At 37.6% G+C, this 23,847-nt stretch overlaps 2 protein-coding genes across 2 annotated transcripts; both read right to left on the reverse strand.

Annotated features, from left to right (window-relative positions):
* Positions 1 to 3,464: 3,464 nt before the first annotated feature.
* Positions 3,465 to 10,489, reverse strand: pgm1 (phosphoglucomutase 1). The gene is made up of 11 exons (XM_042005283.1): positions 10,167 to 10,489; positions 8,133 to 8,295; positions 7,850 to 7,993; positions 7,566 to 7,691; positions 7,267 to 7,457; positions 6,677 to 6,831; positions 6,243 to 6,358; positions 6,015 to 6,150; positions 5,461 to 5,644; positions 5,028 to 5,162; positions 3,465 to 4,204 (listed from the first exon to the last, which is right to left on the reverse strand). The coding sequence occupies exons 1-11, from the start codon at positions 10,410 to 10,412 to the stop codon at positions 4,115 to 4,117; spliced, it is 1,686 nt and encodes a 561-aa protein (XP_041861217.1). The 5' UTR covers positions 10,413 to 10,489; the 3' UTR covers positions 3,465 to 4,114.
* A 553-nt stretch (positions 10,490 to 11,042) lies between these two features.
* efcab7 (EF-hand calcium binding domain 7) lies at positions 11,043 to 23,442 on the reverse strand. The gene is made up of 14 exons (XM_042005282.1): positions 23,383 to 23,442; positions 23,114 to 23,231; positions 22,328 to 22,539; positions 21,990 to 22,076; positions 21,370 to 21,568; positions 19,496 to 19,617; positions 16,475 to 16,616; positions 15,807 to 15,916; positions 15,359 to 15,522; positions 15,022 to 15,155; positions 14,782 to 14,930; positions 14,423 to 14,632; positions 13,794 to 13,901; positions 11,043 to 12,753 (listed from the first exon to the last, which is right to left on the reverse strand). The coding sequence occupies exons 1-14, from the start codon at positions 23,416 to 23,418 to the stop codon at positions 12,673 to 12,675; spliced, it is 1,872 nt and encodes a 623-aa protein (XP_041861216.1). The 5' UTR covers positions 23,419 to 23,442; the 3' UTR covers positions 11,043 to 12,672.
* Between the last annotated feature and the right edge of the window lie 405 nt (positions 23,443 to 23,847).

The raw sequence follows: 23,847 nt of genomic DNA on the forward strand, positions 1-23,847 counted from the left end.
CCATGTTTTAGCTGAAAGACAATACTGGCCTCATTACATCTTCTCCTGTCCAACACACATCTGTCATAACTTGGTATGAAACATATTGCAGTCAGAGCATTACACAACAAATCCTGGATTGCTGGGATCTTCTCAAAGCCAATCCCCATGCATTAAAATAAGAGGAAATATTCAGAAAAAGTAGAAAACACCCACGTGTTATTGATACAATGATGGAACATCTACCAAGCACTGCAAAATTATCCAATTCCCTGCTATTTATTTCAAAATTTGTAGAAAATAGGTGGTATGCTGGTGCCAAGATAACTTCATAATGATCTGGTCTTCCTTACAGGGCTTTAAATAATGTCATGTTTCAGCCAAAAGAACAATGATGGCTTTAGTTGTATGGATGTAGTATATAATACATAACAGGGTATGACTGTATGCTTCATGATGTGGCACACATGGAGTGGGGATAAATGGAGTAATGAGGCAATGGCTTGGTTAAAAGAAGAAAACCTTGCTGGTTGACCATGTAAAGAGGCAGTTTGAACATTTCTGATTCCGTGTAAAGCCTCAATATCATACTTTTCTTTCACCTTAAATTCTACAGAAAGTTCAGTCTCTCCATCAAATAACCACTCCACAGGACAATGGACCATATAAGTGAAGTGTCTTCTGGAGAATTTGTTTTCTTCTTGATTTAGAGACAGAAGAGGAATCAGTGAGAGAACTGGACACGATCCAGCCTCTATTATTCTACACCGCTTGGTTCAACTGAGTGATCACAAAAGAAATGTTCCAGCTCCTCTTGTGCTGTTACTGAACAGATTTTACAGCCTCACACATCATCCCGTATAGTTTGACTCCAGACCGGGAAAACTGAGAGTGTAAAAGTGGCGATGATTCATGTGGTGCCTCCACATCTATTAATGTCAGCATTTTCTGGGATCGTCTCAGACTTTGCTAACCCCACACACCCTGTCAAAGCTTGTTCGCTGTTAGTGGATGAACAACAGATGATGTCACGCTTTAACAAGGCCGCCTAGTTGAAGTTTCCTGCTTACTAGCATGTAGAAAGTAGTTTGGTCAAGAAAGCAATAGACCTTTTCAAAGGAAAGCACAAAAGTAGTGACTTATGCCCTCACTTGCATGTATCTTTGGTCTTTTTGCTGAATTGCAGGTGAAAATGAATTAATATATAAATGTGTGGGGGCATACAGGCCAGTTTAGAATTATTGGCTCTCCAGACTTTAAATAAAAATGACAAAGAAAGTACACCCCAGACAAAAATAATGGCAGCCTTAATTAATGTTTGGCTGGTGAACTTTTAGCAACAATGAACCCCCTGCACTTTTCTTTAGCCATCTAGAAGCTCTTTTAATTTTATTATAGTCTTTTTTTTCTTTTCTTAGATTGGATATTGGTGCTTTCACTAAAGCTTGTCAAAGGAATTTAGGCCTGTATGGAGCCTAGAGGCAGACTAGGACGGTCCAGAGACACGGGCGATCAGCAGCAAACCCAGCCACCCCACCACGAAAAAGACCCCAGACCCACCCAGAGGGTGGCAGAGTTTAGCCCCAGCCAAAGGCCTCCTGGTCTCAGGGAAAAATAACAAATAAGTATTGAGTACAAATATCCAACATGAACAATTAGCAGGACTTTCAGGTGGTTATCCTGCAAATGAGTTTCTGGCTAGATGTTACAACTTTCATTGCTCTAGTGGATAAATACTTAAACAAATGAGTGTTTCATTACATTAACATACAGAAATATTACTTATATTCCAGAACAAAATGAGTGGAGATGAAAGAGCCTTGTTGCTCATTGTCATAGTCCAAATATCATATTAGAAATCCTGCAAAGCGTAAGCTGCACAATTCTCACTAGCCTCATATTTAGGACAGAAACACTGTATGTAAAATGTTATTAAAGGTGTAGAAAGGTACTACTAAATTAGAATATAATGGTGCTATTAAATGGGAATCTAAAAATTATTTTTGTAAGACACATACAGGGAAAAATAATAATTCCATCAAGCTTTACCTAACAGTTAATCACTACTAAATGAGTGAAAGAGTAAGAATAGTAAAACCTAATTTCTTTCCATAGCTTATTTGAAGAGTTTGAGAATGACGTCTTTGTCCCCTGTATTGCCCCCTTCTAACAGGAGAGCAATGAAGAGGCCCATCTAAAAATCACACGGCTCCATGCCAGCACCAGAGAAGGCCATTTGGACATCTAATAGTTAGGGACCAGGCCAGTTTAATGTAAGCCTCTCTGTGATTACCTGATGTAATGACAGCCAATCCTAATATAGCCTGTGAGCCATTATGAGCTAAACAAAAGGAACACATTATGCATTGCACTGTCAGCTTGACAGGATCTGAACAATACAGCATGAAAAAATTTCCACCCTGTTTTGACTCCACTAGGAATAAAAAGGAATTGTTTTGGCCAGTTCCAGAAAATGGTCTGTACTCTATGTTTGAAGACAAGCAACCGGCCTTTCAAAGTTTATCTGTAAACGTAATTTCAACAAAGATGAAAGATTAGACTTAATCATGACAAGCTCAAAATAGTCCGCAATGCCATGTGAAACATGTGTCTAAAAGCTTGTGGTTGTATAATCACAGGAAATGTAAATTTGCAGTAATAGTTGGCAGTGACATACCGTCATTGTACAGCAAACTCTTTACATATCGGCAAGAAAATCCAACTAGACTTGCCAGTTAGTTCCAGTTCAGAAACTTTAGACTAGCCATGTGTTTTAACAAACATGTACACCTAGCTGAGTTGGTTAAAGTAAATGATGCTGACTTACAGGACAGCTATTGAAGTATATCAACAGTAATTGAGGCCAGTACCACACACAGAGCATTTGCTGTGTGATCTTTAGGTGCTCCTAGTTTTCCAACCTCACAATTTAATTTGTGTCTGCTCCTCTCAAAACCTCTGTTTAAAATCAGCACATATTCACAAATTTAGATTTACTGTAGCTTGTAGGTTCCCCTGACCTCCTGACACGTCATAGCTGTAATCATTTATCAAGATTACTGTGACAAATCATTACACAAGAAGATTTAAGGAGGAAGACAATTCTTCAACTTATACTTCTCTGTCTCATGAATGTCTTGGTGGGCCACTGACTTTTTTTTTTCCTCAAGCACTTGGCTAGTCTCCTGAAGGTTTGGCTCATTCACTGCCCAACAGGATCATTGCATTTATCCAGAGTAATTTCCCAGCTATATAAAGGCTATCATTAACACCACAGAACACTATCTTGTTTCTCCATTTTTCTTGTCAAAGCTCAGCTTTAATCCCAGTCTAGACAATTACTACCTCGTCAAATACCAACCGGTTTCTTAAAATGTAACATCTGCAAATATTTGTGTGTGACAAGAATCAGTTTTAACAGTGAACTGAAAAGAAATTACACTGCAACCAGAAAGAATAAAAAAATAAATAAATCAAACAGTGCTTTTTATGGAAGGGAATTTTATTCATGACGGGTGTGTTGGATCGCAAAACATTTGCTGTGGTTCAGGTTGAGAGGCTATTTTGGTGATTCTTGGAAGAAAACAGAAAGGGAAGGCACTGGGTCATCATGGGAAAAGTGGAGGGAAAGGGGTGAAGTTGCCCCACAATGCTGATTTATGCTCAGTTTAGCAGTTTCTGCATTACATGATAAAAAAAATGCTGGACAATAACAAAAAAGGTTTTGAGAAATTACATGAGATAAACTCAAATCTGCTTCACTCAAACTTACTTCTCTTACATCACAAGCATAGGCTACTAAGGTGACAAAAATGTACTAATTTTCCAACCTTTCCCTACAGATGCCTTGAACATGCAACATGTCAGACAGATTACTTAAAGGTATCAAGAAAATTAATTAGATATCTAAACAGTTAAATAGCCAACTACAGTCTTGTAACAGAAGATGGCAGTGAAAACATTTGTGCAAAATCAAGTGTTCCTCATGTATTTCCTTGTATTCAACCCATTTTCATCTAACTGTATTTTAAGGACAGCCAACTACTGAAACGAAGACAGCATTCAGGGGCAGCCTCATCCCAGAGACGGTGGAGGTATCCTGTTGCTCATGAGCGGAGGCAGTGTGGTAGAGGAATCATGTGATCACAGTTGGGCCAGTACGTCCCGTCCTCTTGTGGAGCTCAGAGACCTTAAGAGCGATGTCTACCAGAGGAGCCAGCATCACCTAGACAAAGAAATAACACAAATAAACTAAAGAATCAAATTTCTTGTTCAGTTTGAGCAACATTTTCTAAAATGTGGAACTCATAGAGGTGTTAAACTTATTATAAAAAAAGTATTACAAAGATAAGCAAACTTAGTTTTGTATGTAAACTGACAAAACAGCTAGTGTTGAGTGTTTTAATAGGTAGTGTTCCCAAATACGTAAGATTTGGTGCCCTCTAGTGGTGATTTTGTTGACTGCAATCAATCGAATCTCTCTCAGTCTGACCTTTCAGAAACCGTTGTCAAAGACACCTAATTTTAAAATTACTCGGAATTTTTTTCTATCCATGTAAAACTTTAAAGCAATACATGTAAATTGTACTTTTTTTCCTTTCATGTCTTCCATCACCTCATCCTTACCAGTCAAAAGTACTTTATGAAGTGTATAGTTGGAATACAAACTCTACTTTTCCTTTGTGTTAAGTTTCCCTCCCCTCATACAGGCCTTGATAAGCTGTTACAATTCAAGATTTAGCCAAATGTCGCCATCATTATCATCATCTCCCATGCTGAATAAAATATCTAGAACTTGTCTTTTGAAGATTCCTGGTCAATGCTGGGAGTCCTGCACATTACAGATCAATCGAGCCCTGGGACTCAAGAGTAAAACTTTGCTTGCTGTAACCTGGATAGATGACTGGGGTGAGAAACTACGCCTATTTCTAAACTATCTCACCCAAAGAAATTGAAAAGAAAAGAAAAATATTTAGATTGGTCTTGGTCCCATCTAATCTTTACCTCACTGGATATAGCCAGCTATAATTACTCCACATTGTCCTGACCTGTGGATCCTGGTAAATTTTCTGGGGATCCTTCTCATAGCTGTCTATGTAGAGCCTGATGGTTGCACCCGCACTGCCTGTACCGCTGAGACGGAAGATTATCCTAGAACCGTCAGAGAAGATGATCCGGAGACCCTGAGAGAGTGTAAGAGAAAGAAGACGACAGAGGGCATGATGACAAATGAAAACATGCAGAATTTGGAAATACAATGAAAGACGTGTCATGACTCAAACCACTTTGTGTTGATGACATAATTAACTCTGTAGTTACTATTATTTCAAATAAGATTCGATCACTTTTAAATATTAAAACCAAACATCCCTTGAAATCAAGTGTGAGAAAAACTTTTTTAGGATTTGGTCTAATTAAGAAGTTGTGATGTTGCCAAGATGATGGCTGGCAAACCCAAGCACATTTGTCTTGCAACCTTACTTGGTTTTTAGATACGCTGCCATCCACAGGGTCTGTGTAGGCGAAGTTGTCAGCAACAGCCACCTCATAAGTCTTATCTCCGGATGAGAACTTCTTTCCTACAAAAGAAGGCTCGAACATTTGCGCCTCCAGATCCTTGATCATCTTGTTGGCAGCATCTGAGTCAACCTCCTCATAGTCGTACCTGGAATTAAAGTCAGACAAGGTTGATGCAGAAATGTAATCTGGTATCTGGCATCAGAGCATTTATGGTCATAAGATAAGCAAATTGTATTAAATTTTAGATTAAATTCAGTAAGAAACAGAAATCTTTACACAGCTACAGACAAGAAGAAAATGAAAGTGGAAACCATTTGAAAAATGTCATCATTGCTGCAGTTCTCTTTTCTGCCCGTAGATGGTAGCAAAATACTACTTGAGAACCCAACATTTCTACATCATCCCAGGTTTTCTTAACACTGTTTACAAAACTATACCACTACTAAGATGAAATTCTACTCTTTTGGGACATAAACTATAATTTCACAAATTTTTCTACAAGCATAATTTCTGACCTGGTGAAAAAGTTTCTGCCAAACTTCTGCCAGTGATCCTTCATGATCTCCTCCACGCTCTGCTTTCTGGTGGCTAAGATTGACAACCATGCGAGAACAGCCCACAAGCCATCTTTCTCACGGATATGATCCGAGCCTGGTTGGTTGGCAAAACGACAAGAGAGGTTGAGAGTGGGACAATGCTTGCTCTGGAGTCCAAGCTACACAAAGATAAACATTAGGTCTCACCAGTGCCGAAGCTTTCCTCTCCACACAATGACAGTTTACCAGCATCCATCAGGTTCCCAAAGAACTTCCAGCCGGTTGGAGTCTCGTACAGTTGCATCTGTAGAGCTTTAGCCACACTGGGATAAATTAGAGCACAAAATAAATCACATAAGCAAGCATGGCTTTGAGTGATGAGAATTAGGCACTCATTTAATCAATCCAATAAAGCAGAGATCTCTAACTCCGGTTCTCAAGGCCCACATTTGATGTTTCCCTGCTTCAACACACTTGACTCACATTAATGGCTCAACTTGTGCAGAGCTTGTCAGAGATCCATTTAATGTGAATCAGGTGTGTCGCAGCAGGGAGACATCTAATACCTGCAGGATAGTGGGCCTTGAGGACCAGGGTTGGGGATCACTGCAATAAGGAAAACATTAGAGTGTGGTTTTTACTTGTCAAGAGCTCCACTGGTTGGCATACTGCGTGCCAGACCTCTGACACCAGTCTTCTTGAAGTATGGGATGCCAGTAATGTTAGCAGCAATGACAGCCACAGAATCAGAGGGATTCACAAAAAAGCCGTGTTTACCCAGTACCATGTTGCGGTCCTAAAGAGAGGACAGAATAATTGCCACAGGGAGACCAGTGTCAACAATCGCAGCAGCATATGATAAGATTACGATTCCTGAGAAGTAGCAACAATTTGTTTGTAAGGCTGCAGGACAGTTCAGTGTTGGTCCAGTACTGTATGTTAAAGGTACTTCGGATTTTTCTATCTAGAAGATTCTAAAATTGTGGAACACAAGCCCATAATTTTGATTATCGTACTTACTTTTTTTATGTTAAAGAAATAAAAAGATGTTATTAATGCTAATGATATATAAGCATTATTATATGTCAGTTAAACAAAATTATTTTATACAAGCTATTACGAAAGATTGTTATAACTGATCAAAACTTCTCAGTTTTGCTCTTACTGATCCCTCATACTTCCTTGAATTTAAAAGCTGTAAAAGTATTTTTCTGCAAGTTACATCACTTACACCATCACCATCAAAGGCAGCTCCAAAGTCATATTCTCCTCCTTTCATAGTGTTGACCAGGTCAGCAGCATAAGTCAAGTTTGGATCTGGGTGGTGGCCACCAAAATCTTCCTGGGGGACACAGCTGACAGCAGAGTTGGCAGGAGAACCCAGCTCTTCACACACAATCTTCTTCACATACGGACCAACCACTAGAGGGAGAAAAAAAAAACATTATTAAAAAAAAGAGATCAATAAATGTTGCCAGACATTTGAAGAACAAATCAACCCTTTTTCTCCTGTTGTGGGCTGTTCTATACCTCCATGCATAGCATCCAGTCGGACATTAATGTGATTGGCTCCAGAGAGAAGATCCTTCAGGGCAGCAAAGTCAAAGATGCCCCTCAGCATCTCAGCATAGGCTTCAACTGAGTCCACAATCTCCACTAAGACAAGAAGGAGAAAATCCCTTTTCAGACAAAGGTAGGTTTGATCATCTAGTTTGTAGGTATGGAGACTTGCCAACTTGATCCATTTAATATTTCAAATTAATTTTAAAAGATAGAGATGTAAATTTAGTAATACATGTTACATTCTGCTGTACCTATGAAAGGCTTGAAAGTGTCCACTTCAAAGGTCTGCTTGCCAATCTTGGCCAGATCCACTTTGAGTTCTGGGCAGATGTGGTACTCCTGCAGGCTTTTGCTGACCTCAAATATTTTGTTTGTGATGCCCTCGGGAGCAGGTCCTGGGGACAAGGTAAAAGACTGGTAAGGGCTTATGCATTGCAATGTGTCTCAAACACAAACAAGAAGCCTAAAAATGACAAAATTCTTCAGTGCTTGAATAGCAGAGATCAGAACCAAAAGTCTGTGAACACCTCTCACCTCCACTGGCAATGTTGTACTTGATGCCAAAATCTCCACTGGGGCCTCCTGGGTTGTGGCTGGCTGTGAGGATAATACCACCCACTGCCTTTATCTTGCGGATCACACAGGAGACTGCTGGGGTGGACATGATGCCATTCTGACCAATTACCAGGTGATTAATCTGCAGCAAAAACATTGTTGCATAACAGATTACTGCACGCCTTCATTCTTAGACCTGATAAAAGACGTAATACAACAAGGACAACTTATAAAAAAAAAACAAAAAAACAGGGTTTCATTTATGGGGATTGCAAAAAAGGATTTATTGTTTTTAATTCATTCATGTCACTTGATAAGTTGCAAAGGCAGAAACACCAGCCTTTATCTACTAATTCAAAGACAGAGCTCACATACTAAAAAACGTTTACATCTATATTCATGTAGATGCACCAAAATCCATTTTTTGATTTAAGTAATTAAGTACCATTTATTAACAAATTTTAAATAGCAAAGGTGTACATGAAATATTACCAATATCTTCTGATCAAGCAACAGTTTGTTCCTATTTTAAGAGTTTTGTAGAGAGTGCAAGTGTACCTTCACCCTTTTAAGTTTTGAAATAATGCTGCTATCTCCATCTTAGTTTGTTTTGTGTAAACAGTGGGGCCTCTGTGTCTACATCTTAGTCAACAGCACATTTCCCCACCAATCGTTTCTTAACAGTGACCAAAAATAGCAAAGACGACAAAAATCAGACATAATTTAAACAAGTCACTCCTGCTGGCATCATTTATAAATCCTGCATGTAGCTCTGGCTTGCAGCAGTCCAAGATCGAGAAGGTCAATCTAGATACAAAAAAATATGTCCTGTCTAATAATTTGGCAGATTTGTACTTGCAATAGCCAGACACACATCTAAACCTATAGGATCTGCTGCCAAGCTGACAGAAACCCCAAATTTAAGCAAATATCTAGCGTGTTCAAGTCATGCATTTCTACAAATGTCTGCAGCTCCTATCAAAGCTGCAGACATATGCAGGGCAACGTGACTGACTGAACGTAACGCCCCCCGGTTGCAGTCACCACAGCATATTATGAAATAAGCTACTATGCATCCTTTATCTATACTAAAACCGATTTCTTTTTCATTTTGTAGACTGATCTACGAAGGTTTTGCAATACAAAACACGAGACGGAGAGACCTTAAATACATTTTAAAACCCTCTACACTGCAGAGAAGCTACCGTGTCAATGTTTAAATGTCAAAGGTAGTCGGTTGATACCAAGTGACCTTCATCATACACTTTATCCAAAAGATCACCGCGATCAAGCAGAACATGGCAGACTGCGGGAGAAACCACACGAGTGTCGATGACATCTAAATGTACCTGGCTCTATGCTCTGAAACTAAAGAAAACTGTCATATAAATTTCCATAAACAGGCTAAATGAAAACCAGGCCAATATCAAAGCATGGAAACTAAACACAAGAATGAATGCCCATCTCACTCCAGTTGTCTCTTACTACAAGAAGGGGCAAACTTGCCAGACAGTAAGCTAGTACAAGTTAAAGTGGTAAATTTTAAAGCATCATTATATCAATAAGCATCACCTAGCTAAGAACGACAGTAACTGTCGTTAGGAGCAGTTGCAAAAGCCTTAAATAAGACTTAAGTTAACTTTTTATGTTTTATTAGCACCACTTACTGGGTTAGCAATAAAGATCCGTGTAGGTCTATTGTTGACAATGACATTGATAGTTCGGGTGCTTTTGGTAGATATGTTATCATTAGCATTAGGCTATTAAAGTTACTCAACCTATCCCGTCATTTACTAGTGACAAACCTCAGTACATAGTACAGAATGTATCAAACATAGCACAACACAGAGTATATTGAGGAATAAAGTTGACAAACGTGTCAGCTAGGTCTATTTAAACTTGTGTGTGCTAACTGTGATGCTATTCAGAAGCAGTCAGGGCAGGGAGTGTTTACTTAGCTAGCTAAACACAGGACGAGCAACAAAAAAGTGTACATTTCCTTCTCCAACTGACCCCGTTGGCAGCTGCGATCTGAACTATCAACTGAATCGCGTCTTTCATGAAAAACCTTCCATCTCCTCCCACCACCAGAGTGGCTGCCTGGCGCTCGGCAGGGTCGATGACAGAGATAATGCTTTGAATGAAGTTCTCAGCATAGTGCTGGTTCTGCTGGAACACCGTCACTCTCTTCCTCAGACCGCTCGTCCCAGGCTTCTGGTCCGTGTACGGCTTGGTCTTCACCGTCGTAATTTTCACCATTTTTGACCCCCAGAAAGCACCAATGGTCACCCCGTCTGATCCGCAGTGTGATCCGACAAGGAGGCGACTGAAGAAGCAGAACTGCTGCACGTACACGCGGGACAACTCCCCCCTCACATACCCGCCCTCTCAGTTTAAAGGGCAAGTAGATACCATGGAAGATTCCTTCACTCTCCTGCAGCAACATACTGGATGCGTTGGGTAAATAAATAAAATGTAACTTATAATTCTCTTGGTACTTTATTACACGGAAGCAAATTAAAACCATACAAACAATCAAACAAAAAAATATATATATAATGTTAGCGGTTCAGTTTAGAAAAATAAATAAAAATAATAAAAATGTTATGGAGTTGATTTTTTCGAGGCATGGTAATATTTACAACTAAAATAAAGAGACAGAAGACAGGACCTCTGGATTCTCTCTGATCCTGGTGGTACAAAATGCTGTTTCCCAGCTTACAGTAAGTGCATCTCAAAAATGCAAAGTAGAAATGGGAGGTTAAAAAAAGGTTTTATACTAATATTGGATCTAAAGTTTCAATTTTGAGTCAAGCTTGAGAAGACCTCTGTTCCTTTATTCTGTGTATTGCAAGACTCCAGACAGGAAAGTTAATGAAATGTTAAGCGGAAAGTTAATAAAATGTTTAATTCATTATTAAATTAAAACCATTTAAAATGAGAAAATGTATGCATAAAATATTCAGAAAGATGTTCAGACAGTTTGCTCCAGTTTTAAAGACTGAGTCTTGCAGAGCGTTGGGAAACAGTCCACTTCTGGCCACAGTTGTTTGCCTGTTGCATAACATTGTGTTTGATCATTGCAAAGTTTATCATCGCAACAGTTAAGCATGCCTCATGAGGAAGTTGCTGTAATACCACACTTGTAAATTTTTCCCAATTTCCATTCATCCCACCACTGAACCGAAAGCAAAGCCATTTTATAAGTATTCCTCATTTATGTGTAGCATAAAATGTTATGAATGACAAAGCAGATATTTAATCTGGTTTACAACTCTGAACCCCAAATGCAAGCAGTCAAGTAATATGACTGTGTTTGGAAAAGAAGAGCAAAAGGGCTCAGTACATTAAATACATCTCACATGCTGTGTGACATTTAGGTGACTGGCTCTACTATTTCAGCTGTGAAAGTCAAAGGGCACATAATGGCCCAAGAGATATAAATAGGGGGTCAAGACCGTGCTCAACTGAAAGGACCAAGGGCAAGTAAAGTTTAGACCTGATTGCAATACAAAGGAATGCATCCGATTGCCAACCTCAAACCTTAACACTGCAAAATGAAAGTTATGGAGACTAATGGCTGTAAATGCTGACATATAATTGAATTGAGAAGTTACTGTACCTAAAAAATAAAAAAAAAGCACAAATAATAATTGATGACATATTTTACAGGCCTAAAGTACTATTGTTTCAAACTAAATTATATTATTGCATGACCAAAAGGACTTAACAGTAATGTGAAACACCATTTGAGAGAAATCTTCCTTATATTTTAGGAAATCTCTCCAAAAGGAAGATGTAGATGTTGAGGCACAAATTCTTAATCACCTATTTATCAGACTAGGAAAGTCTGTGACAGCCATATTGGTTTAAATGTATTTAAAATATATGGGTATTACATGGCTCTCCATGTTAAGAATGTAAAAATCAAAACAAAAGAAATTTTAAAAATATCTACTGATCACATAACTATATAGAGACAGAAAAAACAAAATAACCTACCATTTGAACAGCAGAGTCACGATGGCAACATTCTGAGTCTAACAATCATTGTAATTATAGGATTTTTTTTTACATTTCAGTATTCATTCAACATTTAAAAAAGTATTAAAGGCACATTCAAACAAAAAAATAAAACTGAAAGACAATGCAGTATTAGAAGGGGAAAAAATGTCCAACAACAGGAAAATAGTCTTTTGTCTCCTCAATTACCATCATGTTGTTTAACAGGTTTTCAAGTTCCTACACATGGACCTGATACAGCTGTTGGCTGCCATCAGGCAGGTCAAGATTCTGACAATGAAGTATGAGTAATCCGATATTTTGACAAAGTGAAGTGTTTCAATGAATGGTCATTTAAACATTACAATCATTAGGATAGACATTTTAAAGTTTACAATATCTGCATTAATAAAATAACAGTTGATATTGAACAAATAATAAAACCTCCTCATACCACATGTGAAACATTCATGGTTCTTATGTAGCGTCTGTATAACAGGTGTTTAGAGGTGCAGCTTTATATGTTGGGAAGTATGGTCTCCACGCAGTTATATGTCCAGTCCTGCTTCTCACTAATGGGTAAGACATGCTGGCACACCTAAAGGAAAAATTTACATCTTTGCATTATCATCTAGGATGGCACACAATCCAGAGTCATTATATTTATCAGCTGAGTTTGGTATTGTTTTTATCTTGCGTGTCTATCATGGCAAAATGTGCTCATGATCGCACTTAAAGTAGCAAGAACTGGCATAAAGGTAGTTTAAAGTGTTGTACCAGTTTGCGTACAACCAGATTTAATCAATATGAAAATGTCCCAACTGTCCGAGATGCAGGCAGATTTTCAATTTGAATGTTGTAGAAATTAAAATGATTAAAAGTCTGGAAATCCATTATACTGGTTATTTCTAAGAGCCACTGTGGAAAATTCACAAGCATGTATGTTCTTTACTTTTCTTGGTAACCATTCATCTAGTCTTCTTTAAAAGTTGAAGTAAAGTACTGACTATGATGATATTTTGACAGAGTTCTTGGATTTCATCTAAGAACATGGAAACCTTTTTGTTATATACTGTAGCTATAACTGATTTGCCTGCATGTGAGGCATTTAGGGGACATCACGAAATCAAAGCATTACCATCAACCACCAAGTAAGCTAATAAGTTATAGGGAATATAGGTGCATTTATTAAATTAATTGCATAAAAAGGTTGGTCTTTGTTGGCAAAAATAAAATCAAACAACTAATTCCAGGGATGTTTAATTTGAACTGTTGAGCAAGTTGATCCATTTCATCTCTTTGTTTTCAAGTTGTCAGTGTCAGAGCCAGATGTTATAGTTAGTAAAGAAAAGCTGTGGCCAATGCTCTTGCCCTGACTTAGCATTTTGATTGAAAATGATTACGTTCACCTGGGTGTTGGGTTTCCATCAGTGCCATGTCAAGCCAGAGCAGATAAAAGTCATTTAATGGGGATATGAATGCCAATTAGATGCTTTCACATTGTCAAATCAAAAGCCAAATCTACAGGGGAAGGGGGTTTGATCAGGGTGAAAAGGACTTCAGACAGACTTATAAGGTAGAAACAATACCAAAAAAAAAAACTGTTTTCAGAAGCAGTTCTCTTAGAAAACTGTTTACCATCTTAGTCCTGGCTGGCACTTCTACAGCAAACACAGTCATGCCTCTGCTGCTGCAGCAGTTCCTGCTCTGCTCGTTGTTTACATGAACAGTCACCTTTTGATTGGTCTGCAAACGAAAGATCAAGGGTTAACTTTTTCAGTTGAATCGGTAAAAAAGGCAGAAATTTCAACAGCTCAACAAACACAAACATATATAAACTGTGGAACCTAATGCTGTGCTGTCTGAAAACCCCAAACCAAAATAGGACAAAAAGTAATGGGTAGGGTAACTATATTTTCTCTATTCTGTACTTTTAAAACTTTGGGTCATTCTTTTAGAGGAGCTCCAGTTGCCAAGAGAATAGATACCTCTACAGAATATTAATGACAATGGACTGAATGGTTTCTGGCCACCACGGACTAGTTGAAAGTACTAAAACAGACTAGGTCTTAGGAAATGTTGTTCATCCTTCTTATGGACTCATTCTCAGTGGTCATTAGAATACAGAGCTTACTAAAAATCATATATACTCAGGACAATTAATTCATTAGCTGTTTGGGATTCACTGGTATGATATGTGCTTGTGTAACATTCAGTGTCAGAACTCTGCATGCACAGCCACATTATTTCAAACTAACATTCTCTACCTTGTTAGTGATGAGGGAGGACATCCTGTGCTCTCCTCTGTAGGTGTAAATAAAGACATTGTCATGCCCCCTAAGTGCTTTGGCTCCTGTTCTAGCTGTGATGGACTTTTGGACAGCCTGGTTCAGAAGCTTGGGTCCAGAGTCCATACTGAGTGGCTGCATAGATGACTGAGTGCCTTCACAGTACACATCTATTTGAAATGGACACGCCTGAAAGAGATGGAAGAAGGTTTCTGTTAGTTTGTCCAAAGAAGTATAAGCCTTTAAATATAGTCTATTTTATCTATATCACACCATATTATATTGTAACTGGGGTCTGTATGCTTATTTTTAGAATGAAATCTGATATGCAAACCCACCTCTACCAGTTCCAGCACACGGTTGTAGCCCATGGCTTCCAGGGTGACCCACAGATCTGCAGGATCTCCATCTTTCTCTGTGGCCTCCATCAGGTTCAGCTCCATGAAACCCTGTCGTGTCAGCTGGTTTTTTCTCATATCAAAGTTTTCTTTATAATAAAAAACATGAATGAGAGTCTTAATAGACCCATTCCCTCTAATTAATATTACATTTACTCAGAAAGAATAGCATTTTTGTACCTTTGCAGACAGCCCAGGCATCTTTGTCACATTTCTCTCCACTGGTTCTCAGCTCAAAGAAATTGTACTCTTCCAAGCTGAGTAAACCATTTCCATCCAGGTCAATCACATCAAAGATGTCAGACAGCACCTCTCTGTGGCAGAAAGAAAGTATCACAGAGATGAGCACACATCATTCATCAGTTTATTTATCTGCTCTTTTACAAAGCATGTATCAATAGTCATGCTTTTGAGCTCTGTGGTTGTGACTTTTATCAAGACCTGCATACAAATCTGCTAATTTGGTAAATAAACCTTTGCTATATGTTTTTATCCCGAAGAACTAATAAAGGCTCACCTTAGCTCCCTAGTAAGGTCCAGTTCTCCAGTATCAGTTCTGTAAACTAGTTCCACGGGTTTATCTGAGAGACCCTTTTTGCTTCTTTTCTTTAATCTGCAGCCGCTGGTGAAAGGAAGCAGGTGGTATGCCCCAGCATTTAGTTCTCCTTTCCAAACATATTTCTGCAGGAACATAAGGGTTGCAAAGTAAATTAACCCTGCAAGTAAATATCTTAGAATATAAAGTTGATAAATCAAACAAATCAAACTTCACTGTCATCGTATTAGAAATGGCTAAATCTTTTATAATCAATGCTCCCTATTAGAATAGTAGGGAGGACAAACATCTTCATGTGGCTTGTAGGGTTTTATATTAATATATTAACATAATATAATGTTAACAGACATGGACTAAATATCTCAATAGATGTTATTGTGAATGTGCCTCTCTTTACACACAAACATACTTCTTTGTCTTTTGATTCAGTGAAGCATGTTAAAGTTGAGTCCTCTTTGGTGTCGCCAGCCGACATAACAAAAAGGGCCGTGTCCACTGCCATCCACGGTGAAGACTTCTCTGAAAAAAGTAAAGCAAGATCAAATGGATATATTTAGATTTTGACATGTAAATAATGTACTTTCATATAACATATTTTTTTTCTACAAGAACATAATATATGTAGGATAAAAACCAACATAATTTATAATAGAGGCATAATCTTGGGGACAAATCAAATAGCCTACATGCATCCTAGTTTATGCAATCTTTACAATCAGCAAAATCTTTTGACAGACTACATCAATCTGATCTCTGCTACTGCTTGTTTCAGTTTTATGAACTGAACTGCACTCTCTTCATAAATTATCTTCCACTAAGCTGGAACACAGTCTGACCTGATGCCACAGTAAAATGATAAACACAAGAAGTCAGGATTCTTTGTATTCTTTATGATTTCTGTTCTTGAAACTGTTCTGACAGAATTTATTTATTTTTTGCCACAATGGTACAAACAGTATTTAAAAAATTGAACTAAAACAGTACTATAACAATGATAGAGCAGCCTTCCAGCAAGAAAATAACATTTGGCTGTAACTCGATCATCACCCTTTATAAAGTTTTATTAAAATAACCCACCAGATCTGTGGCTGAGGTTCAGTGGTTGGATGGTGAGGTAAACATTGGTAGTCTGGGGGATATTGAGTTGGTACTGCAGAGAGCTGATACTTCCATCATCTTCTACAAAGAAGCATCCTTTCATATAAGTGTGCTGCCACTCCTGGAATAGTGGACAATATTTCTGCTTAATTAACAAAACCATTACATTCATACAACCTGATATAACATGACTAATATACCAGGAGAAAAATTAATAATCTGTTACACCCACACTAAGATATTTTTAAATAACATAAAAAATATTATATCTTGTAACGTGTATCATAATGTTTATCTATGTGTGGTCTTTATTTAGATCCTGATACAATTACAGAAAACTGTTTTCTGTTTGACAACAAAATGCATTTATTCATTCAACAGAAACCAAAACTAATTTGCAGTTCCTATTTACAGGGGGATTGATCTTGTGACAGGGGAAGTGTGTTTTGGCATGAAAAAGTTAATTAAGAAGTCACTCATAACAGTGAAGTAGCTCACTTGATTAACAGAGACAGTCATTGTGATTATTACTGCTGAGATCTTTAGGGGGCATATTCATTACCACATGGAAGCTCAGCAGAATGAAAACACATGTTATACTCACACTGATCCAGAGGAGGGCACAAGTGTCACACTGAGTTTCTGAAGTAAATCTCTCTCTCTCTAGAACCTGATACGCCAAATTGAAGTCCATTTAACTTTTATAAATTCAGCCTTTTCAGTCTTGAGCAACTGGTCAGTCTAAACTATCAAGGGGCTACTTTGGTAATATTTATGAATCCTAATATTTCTCTCATTTTGAAATCCTGTTGTTCCTTTGTCTGGCAGCACAACTAAAATGAGGTAATAATTTGAAATTGAAAAGTAACATCAACACAAGGAAGTTTTCATTCCCCTCATTGGAGACACATTAAATGAAAACACAGTTGGTGTGAACACACAGTAAGAGGACACTGAGGACCAAGCATGTCTGGAATAGGCTATATATCCTTTTAGTGGACTAATAAATCACCAAGTTAAACAAAGAAAGTACCATAAAGATGGAGCATGCTACTCCTTCAGAGAAAAGCTATTTCATACAAGTATTTATCTTGGGCTGTGAGAGGCATAAAAGATCAAACCATAACACTTCAGTGGTTTGTCCAGACAATATTACATGAGGCTAAATGCCATGGGCACCTTCCACTGCTTAAGGACATCAGAATTAATGCCCCCATAGAGAGAGGGTCAGTCTGCAGACTAATACATGTGCTGTCACCTGCTCCGGCCACAGGTCTGATTTACTGTTTCAGAGAGTTGCAGGACGCTGAACCAACCTTGTACACACACACACACACACACACACCCACACACACACACACAAACCTTTCTATTTTCTTAGTTTTCTCACCTATACATACAAAATGCTAAGAATGAGTAACAACAATCTTTTCTATGTAGATTTTAATTAATGCATTCTTATTTTCATTACACAAGCCACACACATATACACACTGTCACAACTACACATCTACGCCTCCACTCAATACATCGCAATTAAAGCCAATCACAATATAAGAGCAAATACAGTGAGCAGAAGTTTCCTCTGAGGTAATCTCTGGCCGCACATTCTTTACCCTCCTGGCCTTTTCCAATCTCAACAGTCATGGACCTAATAGATGGTAGGGGCAGCCTTTTTTTTTTCCATTAATTTATTTATTTACTTCTCCCCTTGCTATAAAGCAAACCAGTCGAGGTTAAGCCAAAAAGAGTGAAAACAATGAGTGTGTGATCAATACAGTGTATATCTAATCACCCGGGGCCAAATTCATCCATCAAAAACCACTGCATGGTAGACACCCGTACAGGAGCCCACACTCAAATACATCCGGTGACTCAATGATAGTACAAATTCTAAATATTTCATATTACAACATTTTGTTGATGACAGATTATATTAATAGATTTTTAAGTAATATGTGGCTAATATTTTAAAATTTATTCATTACAATGATTTATTTCTTTTGTCTTTGAGGAACTGTGACGTGAGCTATGTTATAACAGAGGTATGGATTTCATTGCTTTGTTTAGCATAGTGATTCTCATGTTTTTAGTTTTTGTTTCTTTTTTTGGCATTAACACTTACTACACAGCCTCCTACTTTTACACCACAAGCCAAATTCACCCATTCACATGTCACATTTATTAATCACCTCTCTGTTAAACATACAGCAACTCTTTGTTTTTTAAATCTCTGTTGTGCAATTTTATCTAACACACACATTCAGAGATATTGCAGGCAGCACGAGGTCGTTCATGGCTTCCAGGGTCACCCACAGCAGGATCTCCATCTTTCTCTGTGGCCTTCTGGTTTAGTTAGTTAGTTATAGTAGTATATAGATATTTTTTTATTAATTTAAGTTGTGCTATTAAACAAAGTGGGACATGTGGTCTGTAGAAGCCAGGATCAATCCACCAACCTTAAAACTGGCAGACACCTACCATTCCTTGTGACTCATAGTTGTCCCAAATTTTTCATAGAAAAACTCCTGTTTAGTTTTCCTACATAAAACATATTCTTTAATATTTTTCTTTGGTCATTCATGCTTTTCCATCCAGTTCTATGCCACGCCTCCCAGTCTGAAAGCTCCGTGTATGGCATTTAAACACGTTTCTAAAAGTGCCTTTAAAGGAATTACTGAAAAATATCCATATCCATATGTAGAATTAGGATAATCTTGAGCAAAATCATTTCATCAAGTTTTCAATTAGTAAACTTAGAAAAAGAAACCTAACTGGCAATGACTTTGTTGTTCACTTGCCTAATAAACCAAAATGCATTTGTTATTGGGGTTAAGTCCTGACCTAAACCATTAAACAAGAACTAAAAAAGCCATCTCTGTACGTCCATAGCAACATTCAATAGAGTGAATATTTTTTTAAAAATAACACCAACATTAATGAATAATTAAGTTAATCATAAAATGCTGCTAGATAGTCAAACTGACTGTAGAGGGTCACCTGTAAACCTGGAGGCTCTGGGATTTTGATGGCCTTAGTGCTGCAAGATGTCACTGTGATTGAGTTGGACAGGGACGACCGTCTGCTGCGAGCTGAAGAAGGACGGGAAGATGATCGGCTGTCTAAGATAAACACACACATATAAGCCTGTCAGAAACTTTCATAAAAAAAAAAATTAGACCAAAGAAGAAAAAAAAACCTTCAAAGCACGACACAAAATTCAGAACAAAGTTTGATTTATGACTGACAGATTAAGTGCAGCCCATCCCTCCCTCCATACAGAGTAAACACTTTCAAAAGAGAGATGAGGTGCGTGACATAATTCACACTGTAATCTGTCTTCTCAGAAGTCTATTACTGAGTTCGAGTTAAAATGGCTGTTCTGCATTTGGATTCTAAGAAAGCGTCTCAAGTTCAAGCTCCTTTTAATTAATTATAGCGGCATTTTAAATCACAAATGGCATAACAGTGCCTTTTCAAATCCATTATCTCACACAACTTTCTTCCTTGAACACTAATTGAAGCCAGAAAATATCAATTCACTAATGAGGGGTTGGATTGTTTCTAAGCCTGGGAAATCAGGATGCAAAGTAATGTGACAGGCTTATGAGCAAATTAGTGTGGCATAGAAATAAATACACCCACTGTCGTGGTATTTAATCATGGCTCTGTTTTATATTGATGGCAGTGTTTTAATTAAGAGAACCAAAATGTTGCTCTTATGTGACTCTGGACAAAGATGCACTGAAATGTGGCCTAACAAATGCTTCTCGGTATACTTATATTAAATATTTAAGTATTATTTGAGCAAATTATTGTGACTGAAATGATCAGAGAAACAAAATAACGCAAAATGTAAGTCTAATCAATTATTTGAAAAAAAATCTGCAAAAAATACTACAGTAAAATGTATATTCCGGTTTTACAGACAAATACAAGACCAAATGAAAAGTCCAAACAATTTTTGAGCTCCAAGAAAAACTCATTCAAGATGTGCGATCACACAGCATCTCATGTCAGAGCCTTGTTAAAATGTAACAGGTATAAATCAATACATGGGAGAGGCACAATAATGTGATAATCCTGAATACTATCTCGGAGCTCATTTGTTTTTGCAGTAGTGGGCGACCGGGCCTCCTCTCTAATCCCTCATCACCTCCCCAGTGAGAAATGGTGGAATCCTCTGAATCAATAACAAGAACATGGACTGACCACTTAAATCAACCCCATTTATCTTCTTACTGTTTGCCTGTCCGAGGCTTCCTCATCCTGAGTCTTAGTTCTGTTAAGCCTTTCTTCAGCACTCTGGGTTCATTGTGAAAAAGTGGAGCTTTACATTCACTTTAAAAAGATAAGTGGCTGAAGGAGCACAAATTGCTCATGTTTGTTACAAAAACTGAAACTTGACTGGATCTAAGTGCAGTTAAAAAAAGGTAGCTGAAAGGCACTTTTGTGTGTGTGTGTACATGTAGACAAAGCTTATATCAATCTCATAATGGCAGAAATAATTACCCATACCAAAACACTTTGATGTCTCCTCCCCCCAAACAAGCTGGCCTAATTGTGTAGCTATTATGATATATGGACTATGTTGCTGAGGTGATTTGTCATATTAGTGGTGAAAAATTGATCAATAACAGAGCTATTATTTATTCATCAAAACCAATTGTTGAGGCGTACTGGGGCAGTGGGATTATAGGTAAGCGTTCAAACATGGAAATTTGGAGTATCTGCTGTATAGCTACAAAAGACTGATGCTTTGGACCTTTAGTTAATTCTTCAAATAGACTTCACCATTAAAAACATACATACTCATCTACAAAAATGTATATTTTCTCTGTTAGTAGATAACAGTAGCAGACCACATGTTGCACCTTTCTTATGTGTTGAATCAGGTTCTCCACAGTGAGTTGCTGCCTCTGCCGCTGATGATGATGCTGATGGCACAGAGCTCTTTGAAGGGCTGTGCAACTGACTGCCAAAATTCTGTCTTTTCAGCTTGGCATCAGCCTCAAGCTTGTCCAAAGCAGCTTTTTGACACTGATCCACTGTAGACACAAACAACCTGCAGAACTGACAGCAACAGGGAAGCAATACTAGGAGGATGACACATGAGGTAAGTTAGGAGCCAATAAAAAAAGGGGCATAAATGAGAGAATGTTTAGAACAAACATCAAATCAAGGCAGCTTTTTAACAAAGAAGAAATACAACATTGTGTATTCTTAACTGCAGTTTTCAATTTGGTTTGGAAGAATGTGAGTTTTAATAAGGCTATGAAACTTCTTCTGCAGTCAGTGGCCAATTATCTTACATTACAACAGTATTTGAGTCCAAGACAAATTTTTCTGGGGGTAAAATCTTTTCCAGTTTCAGACTAGATACTGGGCTGCAATTTGGAATTGAATTTTACAATATATTAAAAAAAACTCTGACTTGGACTAGTAAGATAACTTGCATATGCAGTAACTGTCAAACATGCCTCTCTGCACTTACCTCTGCATAGTCCAGTTTGCCATCTTTGTTGATGTCAACTATCGAGAAAATAGCCTTCACCTCATCAGTTGTCATTTTTTCTCCTCTCTGAAATATTTAAAGGTAAAAAAATTCAGGAAAATCAATCTATTTTTCAAGGATAAGGCATTCATTGGTTATTATACTTTCAGTTTTAGGCTAAATGCATGCCATAAATTGATTCAAAGATTAGAAAAGCAGTCTTCAATTTACTTAAATGGGCGCATGCAACTAAATTACCAACAATGAGGTTAAAAAAAAAGAAATAAAAAGAGAAGCAAATAGCAAAATGTTTAATATGAATGTATTAATCTACTCACAGTGGTTAGAGCTTTCTCCAGAACACTGTGTGAGATGTAGCCGTCACCATGCACATCAATCTTTTTAAAAGTTCTCATCAACTCAGCTTCCTCGGTTTTCCTCTCACACTTTAGAATTTCACAGAAGTCATCAAAGTTCAGTTTAGATGTTTTAGTAGTCCAATATTTATTGAGAGTGGCATGGGATGGATTTCTACCAGCCTGCTGGAGAACTGAATGAGTTGAAAGAGGAAAACTGTCAACATTTCCAAGTGACAAAAGAAAGTGGCATACAGTGAGAGTAGCATTAGAAATATAGATGAATATATAGCTCTCCAAAAGTATGAATATGTCTGAACATTTCAAACTTTACAGCAAAGCTTTTGTGTAAATCAGTCTGACATTTTCAAATGTGATGAAACACTGAGCCTTGAGAATCTGTAACAATTATATATATATATATATATATATATATATATATATATATATGTGTGTGTGTGTGTGTGTGTGTGTGTGTGTGTGTTACGAAAACAGCATCTCTTCAACCTTAAGTTAATGATTTTCTCTCATTTATTACTTTTCAATTGCCCAATGTCAAGAATAAAAAAGGGCGTTTCTGTGAGGAAACGGGGATGTTTTTACTTGGCGTTTACAATCCTGTTATTATTATTATTATTTTATATTATTTTTTAATCATAGCACAACAATAACATCCAGGCAGTGTTTCTCCTTTCAGTTGTCAACTGTGAACCCAATAGCTAGCTGCTAGCAAATTAGCAAGTCATATAACATTTTATTAAAGCTTACCACGACATAACTGCTGTTTTGAAGTAATATTTGTCAAACTAGATTTGAACAGAGCCAAGTACGCAGCTCTACACTGCATGTAGAAAGCCTCCTTGTCGTCGGAGGGACGTGGGGACTCCTGAAAAGACATAATCGGAACATCAACTAAAAAAAGATCTAGTTACCGTTAGCTTCAGCTATATGATGAAAAAAAAGAACAGAAGACAGGCTGATATGCCATTTTACTTGAGCTAAACTATAATAGATAAGATAAATGTTAAAGTACTCGCATTTAAAATGTTGCATGTCTCGCGGAGCATTGCCATCGTTTGCCAGTTGCTAGGTAAAAAAAAGTCAGCGGTGCGCATGAAATGGGACACGGGTGAAACAAACGTTAAATCGTTCCTGTCACATAAAACAATTTCATGCGCTAAAAGAAAATGTAATGCAGACATGTGTAAAACTAAAAGAGGGTGTCATTTCATTTAGGCATGTTGGTTACAGATTAATAGAACATACATACTCTATACATAAGTCACTTTCTGTCATGTTTCTGTTGTTCAAGCACTAGGCTTGTATAGAAAGACTCCATCAAAACTATCTTAGGATTTAGAAAATGATTATTGCTTTAGTTATTCCCTCAAGAAGAATGATCTAGATACATTTACATTTTTCCTTATCTGTCTAGGCTTCATTTAACGTCCTTTTAAGCATTTTCTGGAACAATATATATCGTTCTTTTGTGTTCTTCAGCA

This window comes from Melanotaenia boesemani, chromosome 14 (genome assembly GCF_017639745.1).
Source record: "Melanotaenia boesemani isolate fMelBoe1 chromosome 14, fMelBoe1.pri, whole genome shotgun sequence".
NCBI classification, from domain to species: domain Eukaryota; kingdom Metazoa; phylum Chordata; class Actinopteri; order Atheriniformes; family Melanotaeniidae; genus Melanotaenia; species Melanotaenia boesemani.

What these genes read in the sequence shown, in the direction of transcription:
- pgm1 (XM_042005283.1), bottom strand. Translation starts at nt 10,412, where the DNA reads ATGGTGAAAATTACGACGGTGAAGACCAAGCCGTACACGGACCAGAAG. An exon ending in GTACAACATTGCCAGTGGAG is followed by an intron (nt 7,994 to 8,132) that starts GTGAGAGGTGTT and finishes CCTTGTCCCCAG; the next exon opens with GACCTGCTCCCGAGGGCATC. An exon ending in CACTTTCAAGCCTTTCATAG is followed by an intron (nt 7,692 to 7,849) that starts GTACAGCAGAAT and finishes TTCTTGTCTTAG; the next exon opens with TGGAGATTGTGGACTCAGTT.
- efcab7 (XM_042005282.1), bottom strand. Translation starts at nt 23,418, where the DNA reads ATGGCAATGCTCCGCGAGACATGCAACATTTTAAAT. An exon ending in AGACATGCAACATTTTAAAT is followed by an intron (nt 23,232 to 23,382) that starts GCGAGTACTTTA and finishes ATGTCTTTTCAG; the next exon opens with GAGTCCCCACGTCCCTCCGA. An exon ending in GAACCTCAGCCACAGATCTG is followed by an intron (nt 15,917 to 16,474) that starts GTGGGTTATTTT and finishes TACTTTTTTCAG; the next exon opens with AGAAGTCTTCACCGTGGATG.